Source organism: Scyliorhinus canicula, chromosome 8 (genome assembly GCF_902713615.1).
Source record: "Scyliorhinus canicula chromosome 8, sScyCan1.1, whole genome shotgun sequence".
In the NCBI taxonomy this organism is placed as follows: Eukaryota; Metazoa; Chordata; class Chondrichthyes; order Carcharhiniformes; family Scyliorhinidae; genus Scyliorhinus; species Scyliorhinus canicula.
The window spans coordinates 67032174-67044769 of record NC_052153.1 but is presented as its reverse complement, the minus strand read 5'-3'; the positions used below and the strand labels follow the sequence as shown (position 1 = coordinate 67044769).

Sequence of the window (12596 nt, the reverse complement as noted above, 5' to 3'; positions counted from 1 at the left end):
TGGGCACCATCAGCCTGGCACCCCGGCAAGGCCACCCAGGCCGTGTTGGAGATTGGGCCAGGGGTGCTCTGCCCCATGTTTGGCATGGGGGTGGGGGTCCAGAGACCAGTAAAGGAAATGAGCCAAAGTGTAGCCTTGGTGGGGCATTCCTCGCCCAAGCCCGATAATGAAGCAGAGCTATTTTAATAGCGGCAGGACTGTTTCATTTGCATTAAATTGTACCCACAGAATGCAATATAATACTTAACTTCTTTTGTTGCATTTAATTTGATTTCTGTAATTGTGGCATGTGAATTCAGATTTATTCAGACACCGCTATGGACGTCCATATTTTTAATGGTAATTTAAATCCAAAGATAAAATGTACATTAATTATACTGATTTTTATGATAAACATGTGGACATGCCGGCAGTAACAGGCTAATATTGTTGCCACAGTTCCACTAAATTGCAACTCTAAAACTGAGTATGCATGGCTCTCATGCTGAAATTTATTGTACCAGAGCTGGAGCTCATGGGAACAAATTTTCTGATTTATGTTGGATAGCTTATTAGGTTTTAATACAAAATCTGTTTTAGAAAAGCAAGAAAACCTTGCATTTAGGTAGCGCCATTCACATCAGGATATCCCAAAACATTTTGCTGGCAATGAAGTATTTCTAAAGTGTGGTCATTGTTGTAATGCAGGAAACGTTAATTTAGTTCATATTATTCACATTTTCCAAAGCACCCGTCTCATCTGCTGTCCCGGATATCCTGCTCTCAGTGGCCACAACAAGAGCAACACAACTGCTCAATTGATCTTCAAATGTACCACAGTGACATGCTTTTGAATTAGCATCCTTAACTCCTTTAAGATAGAATTAGCCTTGATCATTTTGTTCCATTATGAGACCTATCTGAGGTCAAGTCTTCCGCTGGAAAGGGCAGTTTTCCTAAACTTTGATCACTTTCTGTTGTGCTGTTGCTATTGTTTAGTGGTGCTGGTAAATAAGACTGCAGCAACCCAGGCGCTGAGGCTCCACCAGCTGGTTGAGCGAGCAGTTGTGCTTCAAGTCCACTCAGCCGCGCTTCTTTCTCTTTCAAAGTCTTTTCCAGAAGGAATATTTTTTCTTGTTGTTGTGACAATTGATTTGACAGTTCAAGGACAAGACGTACTCGACTTTCACCTCCAACGCCAAGCTCATGATGTTCAATGTCATCGCTGCTGCCACCTTCTTTGAAATGCTTATTGTTGAATCTTTGTTCTGTAAAATGGAAGATAACAAACTTAGTAATCTCATTGCTTACATTTTTGATATGCTGAAGGATGTTTTATGATTTTATGCTGTTGATTAGGACCCATTTAAATTAGCCATTATGCATCCTCAGTCACTTTTATACTGCTCGGCTTCACGGCCCTGGAAACCTGCACAGGTATGATCCGTACATTTATGGCATGATTGCGCGCACTGAGAAGCTATACTGCTGAATCCTCTGGATTTTGGCGAGTCGAGGGACTGCCTCAACTTAGGAGTCTTTGCTGGAGTATGGCCAAATATGTGGAGAAACCTGTTAAAGACCTTTGAAACGCAGGTAGTTGACCTTGGAGGAGAAGGGGCTAGGCAAATGGTATCAAAAATATTTAACCAAAAATAACAGACCTCGGCAACTCAGGGGCTGGATTCTTTGATCCCTGACGCCGAAATCACGTTCGGCGGCGGGGCGAAGAATCCCCGATGATGACAGAATCGGGGGCAGTGCCGCTTTTGCGATGCCCTGAAAAGCGGTGTACTGTAGGAATATGCCACACGCCGTATCCACGCCGCCCCGAGATGCTCCGTCCCTGACCGGCCGGGTTCCTGATGGCGTGGGAAATGTGTGGTCTCACCCGTCGGGAACTCAGTGTGGTGGCTGCGGACTCAGTCTAGCGCCGTCACAGTCGGGGCAGGACTGATCCGCAGGCAGGGTTCTTTAATCGGGGGTGGGGGCACTTTGTGGGACGGTCCGAGGTGCGTGAACCAGCCAGAGGAGGGACTATTTTTGCAGTCTGGGTCCAAGCGCTGCGTCCACCATGAAGCACGGTGTGGCCGCTGCAGGCTACCGGCGTGCGCACGTGCAGCCACGGACCCGGCAATGCTCTGGGCCATATCGGCAGCTAGAGCTGGGAGGTCTATGCTGCCCATCTGCAGCCCCCCCCCCCCCCCACAGCACAAAATCGGTGGCCGTTTTGTCCCGTTTTTCCTGAAACCACCGTTTTGACGCAGACATTGGGGACTTCGTCTCTCAAACAGAGAATCCAGCCCCAGATCTCAATCTTGAACTGATCTGACAAGTTGCCACCAGTTGTGGTAAGGTGCATCTAATCGGTAGCAAATGTACCTGTGATGATGGCTGCGGCTCATTTATACGATGGAGCAAAGATCGGGGACCCGAGACATAGGGAGCTCCTGACTTTTCTCCATGAGGTGACTCACGAAAGTGCAAGTTCAGGCTGAAATCCAGTCTGCTTGTTTGCAGCTGTCCCCAGTATTTCTATTAAATCTATGGCAGGAATCCATTAAAATGGCTCCAGATCTTTAACCCTAGATATTTATATATAGCTCCTTCCTATCTTTTGAACCCTCCAATCCTGAAATGAAGTTATGCTGGGGTAAAGTTGCCATGGGTTCTGGCAAAAGTCCAGTCTCAAGAGGTCAATCTTTCTGTTTGGGTCGATGAAGCAAATGCTGGGAGGTTATTTGATCTTGGGAGGCAACAGTGCTGATGCCTATCCAATATTTGCGACTTCCATACTTACCAACTGATACTACTGGGTAGCAATAGCTGTAGGAGGTCCAACTGATATGGTGTTCTTTTACTGTCTGGAGCATTGAAGCTGATTGTAATATGCTGCCTGTGATTAGCAAATTCAGAAACTGTCGAATGGGCTAATCAGATAGCGTATTTACCCATCAAGCCATTGAGAGGGCTTGTAGTTGAGGCATTGAATTTAAGATATTCCATGGGTATTATTATCCACACATCCTGCCTCATAATTTCCTGATGCAATGTTCCAGCTCCCTGTCCTTGACACCACATTACGTCATGTGTCCACAAATCGAAGACAAACTGCAAATTAAATGTGTGATTGCATATGGAGGGAAACAAAATAGCTAAAGGCAATAGGCGTGACAGGGTCGAGCAGTTCATCAGAATGAGGTAAAGCCAATTCTTGGCAATGATACAATACTTTAATTGTAAGGGAGTGGTATAGATAATCAAAACAATTATGAGTAAAAGTTCAGAGATACAGAGACATTCTTATTTAAGCCATGTCCTAAGTATAGCTACTTTTCAGGTTATTTTTCCCAAAAGTAATACAGTTGTCCAGTTGCGTTTCTTGTTGATGTGACTAGATTTGAAGCTGATGCTGTACTTATATTATCTGTTGGAAATTTATCAGTTGTGTTCAAGTAGAAGTTTCAAACAGAAACAACCTTACACTCCTAAGTGCCTTTCACAACTTCACAAAAGTGCCTTCCAGCTACTGAATACATTTGTGGTCAATGCTGTTATGTGGAAAATTCTGAAACCCAATATGCAGTTAGCAAGATTCACAAACAAAAAGAACCAGATGCTGGGGGTGAAATTGGGTTTTTGGGCTTTATGAGTCTCCTTTCTAAAATGGCATTTGCAGCACATGCACACACTTCTGAGGCAAAGTGTACCTGACGCCATACTGGTAAAGGGACTAGTGGCACTTTCCTAATGTTCCCGGAACTCTGTAGAGTAGACAGATTATGACATCAGTCAGTATGTAACATTGATCTAATGCCAGGGCTGCCATTTTGGAGCATTTTGTGTCCTCTCTTAACCTTGCACAGCTGAACATGTGTTCAGCTGCAGAACGGACATCCCATTTTGCCCTCAGCTCCAGTACTATTTAAAGACATCAACTACTTACAAGTTAGTTGCTGGGTTATTGTTTTCTGGCTGTTGCTGCAATTCAACTGGTGTTTGGTGGTTTCAGGCATCTTCATTAGATATAGGAGCAGTATTAGGCCATTTGGCCCATCGAGTCTGCTCTGCCATTCGATCTCATCCTGGCCTTAACTCCACCATCCTGCCTATTCTCCATAACCCTTCAACCCATTACCAATTAAAAATCTGTCTAACTCCTCCTTAAATTTACTGACTGTCCCAGCATCCACCGCACTCTGGAGTAGCGAATTCCACAGATTCACAACCCTTTGGGAGAAGTAGTTTCTCCTCAACTCTATTTTAAATTTGCAAACCCTTATCCTAAGACTGTGACCTCTTGTTCTAGAATGCCCCACACGATGAAGCATCCACTCCATGTCTACTTTATCCATTCATTTATCATTTTGTATACCTCAATTTGATCTCCCCTCATTCTTCTAAAGTCTGGAGACTATATGTTGTTAATTGTTTATTTGCTTACTTAAAATCTTGGGTGAGTTGTTCCCACACATGCATAGATTAGAAACATTTCCTTATAGTATTGTGCACGAATTGGAGAATGAATACTGCAGACCAAGCTGCTAGAATAGAAACAACATGAGCAGGTTGAGAGGTTGAAGGATGGAGAAGCAAGGCTCTCCGAAGGTGCTTTATCTGTGGAGGATCTTAAAGAAGTGGATATGACACATGCAGATCAGCTCTGTCCTATCCTCTAAATCAGTGGGGGGCAACCTGCTGCTGGGGGGCCACATGCAACCCATCATTGTTCTGAGCGAGCACCATGGCATATTTTGTTGACTGTTGCACACGTGCATGATTGCCACATTCTGCTGGTTTCCATTCATGTAGCTTTTTTAATCCTGGTATAACTGAAGTGATACGCACGTAAAGCAAGGGCAAGTGAAGTGAGATATGTGCTGATTGCATACAACATTGACTGTGAGAGCTGTGCGCTCCCTCTGCGTCCAATCAAGCATAAATATTTATTTTATTTTTACCACTTGAGGTTGATGACAGTTCTATTAATATATGAATGATTAAACATTTTCTTTAACTTGTTATGAAATATCTGGCGTGTATTAAATGTATTCAATCTTATTCAAGGGTTATAGTTAGTGAACATGCTCGATTTCAATCTTGTGTGCACTCAGATGAAGAAGGGCCACTCATGCAGCACAGTCACAACTTCAGTATTTGAGGCAATGGCTCTGATGGAGGGACAGCAATAGCGGGGTAAATGGCCCACTCCTTTTCTCATGTTCCATTGTTTCAATTTATGCCTTCATTTTCAGGTATCTTACTCCTCCTGACGAGGTTATTCATGAAGACGTTATTCATAAAGGTCCCGCTTCTCAACCTTGCCCCCTGCCTGTGGCGTGGTGATCCTCAGGTTAAATCACCACCAGTCAGCTGTCCTTTCAAAGGGGAAAGCAGCCTATGGTCATCTGGGATATGGAGACTTAACCTTTTACTTTACTTCTGATTGCCTGGGAATGTTGCAATTCTTAGATTTGTGAAAGGAAAGATAGGCTTGCGGTGATGGGAGAGGAAAATATTGTTTCTTGGACATGCTAGGCCATGTATCCTATGCAAAGAATCCCTACAGTGCAGAAGAAGGCTACTCAGCCCATTAAGTCTGCACCAACACACTGAAAGTGAACCTTACCTAGTTTAGCTGGTTTAGCTCAGTGGGCTAAACAGCTGATTTCTGATGCAGAACAAGGCCCGCAGTGCGGGTTCAATTCCCATACCAGCTGAGAATTCTGAATTCTCCCTCTGTGCACCTGAACAGGCGTCGGAATGTGGCGACCAGGAGCTTTTCACAGTAACTTCATTGCAGTGTTAATGTAAGCCGACTTGTGACAATAAAGGTCATTTATTATTTATTATTTTACCTATGCCCATTCCCCCACTCTAACCCGTAACTCCACCTAACCTGCACATCTTTGGACTATGAAGAGGGACTATAGCCTATCTCAGGTAGTTACTGCATACATATATATTTACATCATGTACAATATACGTTAGCATTGTAGATAGCACAATTGCTTCACAGCTCCAGGGTCCCAGGTTCGATTCCCGGCTTGAGTCACTGTCTGTGCAGAGTTTGCACGTCCTCCCCGTGTGTGCGTGGGTTTCCTCCGGGTGCTCCGGTTTCCTCCCACAGTCCAAAGATGTGCAGGTTAGGTGGATTGGCCATGCTAAATTGGCCTTAGTGTCCAAAATTGCCCTTAGTGTTGGGTGGCGTTACTGGGTTATGGGGATAGGGTGGAGTTGTTGACCTCGGGTAGGGTGCTCTTTCCAAGAGCCGGAGCAGACTCGATGGGCCGAGTGGCCTCCTTCTGCACTGTAAACTCTATGATAATCTATGAATTGCTGAATAAGCACACCTCCCCTGAATGCTGCCTGTCTGTTGTACTGAGTCTCTAGCACATCACTGCTGATGTCACAGACGCATCATAGGGAGGCACGGTAGCACAGTGGTTAGCACTGTTGCTTCACATCGTCAGAGTCCCAGGTCCGATTCCCGGTTTGGGTCACTGTCTGTTTGGAGTCTGTACGTTATCCCTGTGTCTGCCTGGGATTCCTCTGGGTGCTCCGGTTTCCTCCCACAAGTCCCGAAAGCCTGTTAGGTGAATTGGACATTCTGAATTCTCCCTCCGTGTATCCAAGCAGGCGCTGGAGTATGGCGACTAGGGGATTTTCACAGTAACTTCATTGCAGTGTTAATGTAAGCCTACTTGTAACACTAATAAAGATTTCTATTATATATTGCATTAAGGCATTATACCACAGAAGTAAAATGTGCACGCTTACACCAGTAACAACTTCTCTGTCAGAAGAGATTGTGGGATAAAGGAGAAGTGAGGAGGATTAGGTGTGGGGATATCTTCACCCTGTATCGATTCAGCTCCACTGGTGGCCACAGTCTCGGCAATGGCCCTTCGCATAACTGTCAGCACCATCTCATCCATGGGGGTTACAACATACAGGTATACCTCTGCTCCATTGTGTGTCATTGTTCTTCTGAAATTAGGATGAGTGTTGCGCAAACTGTGCTGGTGATGTGGTGAATGACACCCCACTTGCCAGTGCAGGAAGAGATGGGGCGCCATTTTTAAATGGAGGTTAGATCCTGCGCCTTGGGTAATTCCGATGAGAGCATATTCAAGTGAGTCCGACTGTACACTTGAATATCTGGGTCCTGCCCATTGTGGGCGGGGTTCAGATTGCGACACCTAGCGAGACCCTGTTAGATCCTCTGCCATGGTCTGCCATTATCTTTTTTTATTTTATTTTTTTAAATTTAGAGTAGCCAATTATTTTTTCCAATTAAGGGGCAATTTAGCGTGGCCAATCCACCTAACCTGCACATCTTTGGGTTGTGGGGGTGAAACCCACGCAGACACAGGGAGAATGTGCAAACTCCACATGGACAGTGACCCAGGGCCGGGATTCGAACCCGGGTCCTCAGCGCCGTAGGCAGCAATGCTAACCACTGTGCCACCGTGCTGCCCCTTGGTCAGCCATTATCGATTGTTCCACAGCACACAATTCTCAATGATCTCACACCTCCAGCAGCCATAATGCACCTTCCCTTTCAAAGGTGCAAGCTAATGTTCAGTAATACAGGCGAGCTTTAAGTAGCACTAGAAAGTAACTATATCAGAACCCCTGCCGATGGATGAAGCAAATGAACAGTTCAGACAACACTGGCTGCGTGCAGAAAGTCAGAATGACCAGCTGCTTCAAAGTTGGCATCCTGCCAATATTCCACTGAACAGGGAAAGGTTAACTGTATAACACAATCCCCTCACCTGTTTTCCAGCATTAACCCATTGATCCCCCAATCTACTTCAGCACTTCTTCCTCCCCGATGTTACCAGACTCCTAACGACCCTTTTATGGACTGACCACTACACCCCTGTACGCTTCACCCGATGCTGGTGTTTATGTAGTTATATTGGAGACTAAGGGGCGAATTATCATGGCCGATCCACCTAACCTGTACATCTTTTGGAGTGTGGAATCAAACCAGAGCACCTTGAGGAAACCCATGGTGACACGGGAGAATGTGCAAACTCCATACAGAGGCAGTCACCCAAGGCTAGAAGTACCACGATCTGGTACTGGAGACATGAACAGCTTTGAATGCCTGAGGTAAAGAATTCTAAGCCTTATCTTGAGCTATGCGAGGAATCAGATTTAAAGCTGAATTCGCCTCTGAGACAGAGGCTGCTGTATGACCTTAGGGAAGGGTGGGTGAGATAGCTGGAAAAAAGCAAGGGCACATCCCCATGGCCCCTTCTTCATCATTCCTTGCCTCGTAAGCTGAGAGGGCAATATTTCAGACTGCCAATCTCGCTGGGTGTTCAGATTGTTGTCCATGAAGGCAGGAAGGCTGAAGAACGGGGTGCAGGACCCACACACCAGGCATGCAAAGAAAGGTAGAAGTGTACAGCTGAAGCCATGGTAACAGAGCATGAGCTGGCAGAGTCCCCCTCCGCACCACCCCCCCAAACCCCCCGCCACATCAAAACAGCAAGAAGGTGAGTTAATACCCTGAGCAAAGAGTGTACTGGAGCAGATATAGCTTCTTCGAAATAACTGAAAGGGAGTTCAACTCTGAGAGTATCTTGGGAAATGGCCAGAGAAATATGCGCCTTGTTAGAAAGGTGTCTAAGTCCTATCAATTGAAGTGAAAGTTACCACAACCCTCAACTTTTATGCAGTTAGATCTTTCCTCTGCGGCATCTCACAATCAGCTGCCCACAGGTGCATTACATCAGGGCCCAATACTCTTTTTGATAGAGTTGGGGAGGACGTTAATTTTCCAATAAATCAGACCCCAACAGCAACGAGGTTCATGTCAATAGCTGCCTTTCTACAAGTGCAATGTGTGATGGATTGCACACACATCACCATTAAAACACTATTCCAGGAGGTGCACACATTCTCGAATAGAAAATCTTTTCATTCCATCAACATGCAACTTGTGTGTAACCATAATAATGTTTTCCTCCACATCTGCACACAATTTCCTGGAAGCTGCTATGAGTCTCTCATCCTGAGGGAGTTAAACTTGCTGCACCGGCACGGTAGCACAGTGGTTAGCACTGTTGCTTCACAGCGCCAGAGTCCCAGGTTCGATTCACGGCTTGGGTCACTGTCTGGAGTCTGTACGTTCCCCTCGTGTCTGCGTGGGTTTCTCCAGGTGCTCCAGTTTCCTCCCACAAGTCCTGAAAGATGTGCTGTTAGGTAATTTGGACATTCTGAATTCTCCCTCTGTGTACCCAAACAGGTGCTGGAATGTTAATGTAAGCCTATTTGTGACAATAAAGATTATTATTATTAATATTACTATCTTTTCGAGCCAGACCTCAGGTCCACGGCTAGATACTGGATGTCAAATGTTACCCATTGAGGACTAAAATAGGAAAAAGACACTGGATGCTGGTGAACTGATATAAATACAGAAAATGCTGGGAAAACTCAGCAGCTCTGGCAGCAGCAGTGGAAAGAAAAACAGAGTCAATGTTACGGGTTCAATGTAACTCTTCTTCAGCATTATAATAGCAGTCACCTTCAGACGAGATCACTAATCTAGTACACTACTGGCTTTTAAAAAATGCATTTCCAATCCTTGACCACTCGGGAGGAGCACTACAATACGTCTCTGCGAGGGTTTAAAGGATAGTGGTGACTTACTACATGCTGCGTAATATTGTGCTACTAAAGATTGTAACAGATTCAAGATCCAGAGGCCGGTGAAGTAGACCGTTCATTAGATTAAGAGATGGAGGAGGAGGTGGAGCCATCTGCCTCAGCTGAAGATGTAACCGAAGAGGAAGAACACATGGGTGAGGGGCACAACGGGCAAAATAACGAGAGGTATCCCAGGTACCTGGAGACTGCTCAGCACATTACGCCATAGTCAACAGGGATGACTTAATTTACAGAGAGACTTAGCGACAGAGGGGCTCTGTGATGGAAGAACCCTGTGATAGACAGATCCAGTTACAGAGCAACTCAGTGACAGAGGGACCCAGTGACAGTGGGACCCAGTGACAGAGGGGTCCCTGTGACAGTGGGGTTCCTGTGACAGTGGGACCCAGTGACAGAGGGACCCAGTGACAGAGGGGTCCCTGTGTCAGAGGGGTCCCTGTGACAGAGGGACCCAGTGACAGAGAGACCCAGTGACAGCGAGACCCAGTGACAGAGGGGTCCCTGTGACAGAGGGGTTGATGTACCATCAATTGGAAGCGAGACACGATGAAGGTCCAAACTTAGGCTTTAATCAGCTAGATGTTAGCCCAGTGGTCGACTACAGTGAAAGGCCGACCGCCGGGACCTCTGGGTACTTATACCCCGCCTTGATGGCGGGGTCTACGTGCCTCTCGACCAATTGGTGAGCAGTCACATGACTAGTCTCACCCAAGCAGCCGAGAGGCACATGGCCAGCCAGAGCCAATGGGAAACCGGTGCTCTGCACCAATGGCAGCGCTCCTAGTCATACCACCACATTCACCCCTTGTGGAGAAATAAGCCGGGGGGGGGGGTTAAGGGAAAAGAGGGGGGCGGGGGGCTGAGGACTGGTGGTATGAGTAGGGAAAATCGAGATAAACGGTGGCTGCCCACTGGCTCATGGCAAAAGCAAACAGAATTAATCACAGTTAAATGCAAAGAAAATGGTACAATAGAGTCCAACAAAGACCAATGGTGGCATCAGATGGACTCGATCAGCCTGTCAGGTGCCCGTGGTGTTCTGGCGGACCGCCGTGGTGGAGCCGGTGACGTCGGGCCGGTGATCGTCCTTGACTCCGGGAGCGTCGGTCGTAGGTCTGTCTCCGTACCCCGGGACGGTGGTGGAGACGCTGTGATCGGGGTAGGGGGGCCCTGTGCGCTGGTTCGTAGGGGCGCAGGGGGTGCTGGGGGGAATCAGGATAGGGAGGGGGGTGGCGATGTAGGGGGGGGGAGGCCGCACGCCGGCGTGTGCCAGGTCCCGATGCGAGACCGTATCCTGCCGACCGTCGGGATACTCCACGTACACATACTGCGGGTTGCGTGGAGTAACTGGACTTGTTCAACCAACGGGTCGGACTTGTGCACCCGCACATGCTTCCGGAGCAAGATGGGCCCGGGGGTGGCCAGCCAGGTCAGGAGCGGGGATCCTGAGGACGACTTCCTGGGGAAAACAAGAAGACGTTCATGAGGTGTTTGGTTAGTGGTGGTACAGAGGAGAGACCGGATTGAATGGAGGGCGTCGGGGATGACCTCTTGCCATCGGGAAACCGGGAGATCTCTGGACCGTAGGGCCAGTAGGATGGTCTTCCAGATGGTGCCATTCTCCCTCTCCACCTTCCCGTTACCCCGAGGGTTATAACTGGTCGTCCTGCTAGAGGCGATGCCCCTGCTGAGCAGGAATTGACGCAGTTCGCCACTCATAAAGGAGGACCCCCGGTCGCTGTGGATGTACGTGGGGGAACCAAACAGGGAGAAAATGGACAGGAGGGCCTTGATGACGGTTGTCGTGGTGATGTCGGGGCAGGGGATGGCGAAAGGGAAGCGGGAGTACTCGTCAATCAGACTTAAAAAATATGTGTTGCGGTTGTTGGAGGGGAGGGGACCCTTTAAGTCTATACTGAGACGTTCGAAGGGGCGGGACGCCTTGATTATATGCGCTGGGTCGGGGCGGTAGAAGTGCGGTTTGCACTCTGCGCAGATGTGGCAGTCCCTGGTGACAGCCCTGACTTCCTCAATGGAGTAAGGCAGGTTGCGGGTCTTGATGAAGTGGTAGAAACGCATTACCCCGGATGGCAGAGGTCCGCGTGGAGGGCGCGAAGGCAGTCGACCTGTGCGCTGGCGCAGGTACCGCGGGACAGGGCATCAGGAGGCTCGTTGAGCTTCCCAGGACAATATAAGATATCGTAGTTGTACGTGGACAACTCAATCCGCCACCGCAAAATCTTGTCGTTTTTGATCTTGCCCCTCTGTGCATTATCGAACATGAAAGCTACTGACCGTTGGTCTGTGAGGAGGGTGAACCTGCTGCCGGCCAGGTAGTGTCTCCAGTATCGCACAGCTTGAACTATGGCCTGTGCCTCCTTTTCCACCGAGGAATGGCGGAGTTCGGAAGCGTGGAGGGTTCGTGAGAAGAAGGCCATCGGTCTGCCTGCTTGGTTCAGGGTGGCCGCCAGAGCTACGTCAGACGCGTCGCTCTCGACCTGGAATGGGAGGGACTCGTCCATAGCACGCATCGTGGCCTTTGCGATATCCACTTTGATGCGGCTAAAGGCCTGGCGGGCCTCCATCGACAGGGGAAAGGAGGTGGATTGGATGAGGGGACGGGCTTTGTCGGCGTAGATGGGGACCCACTGGGCATAATAGGAGAAGAAGCCCGGGCAGCGTTTGAGGGATTTGAGGGTGTTGGGAAGGGGAAGTTCCATCAGGGGGCGCATGCGTTCGGGATCGGGACCTATCACTCCGTTAAGCAATACGTAGCCAAGGATGGCTAGGCGGTCGGTGCTAAACACGCATTTATCCTTATTGTAGGTTAAATTAAGGAGTTTTGCGGTTCGGAGGAATTTTTGAAGGTTGGTGTCGTGGTCCTGCTGGTCATGGCCGCAGATGGTGACGTTATTGAGATATGGGAA

At 47.9% G+C, this 12596-nt stretch overlaps 1 protein-coding gene across 2 annotated transcripts in view; it reads right to left on the bottom strand.

Moving 5' to 3' along the window:
* Window positions 1-318: 318 nt before the first annotated feature.
* LOC119970302 (coiled-coil domain-containing protein 192-like) overlaps window positions 319-12596 on the bottom strand; it is a 101817-nt gene continuing 89539 nt past the window's right edge. For both annotated transcript variants that reach the window (XM_038804699.1, XM_038804700.1), the window contains exon 7: window positions 319-1247. In XM_038804699.1, coding sequence (XP_038660627.1) covers window positions 874-1247 — 374 coding nt within the window. In that variant the 3' untranslated portion in view covers window positions 319-873. The remainder of the gene's footprint in view (window positions 1248-12596) is intronic.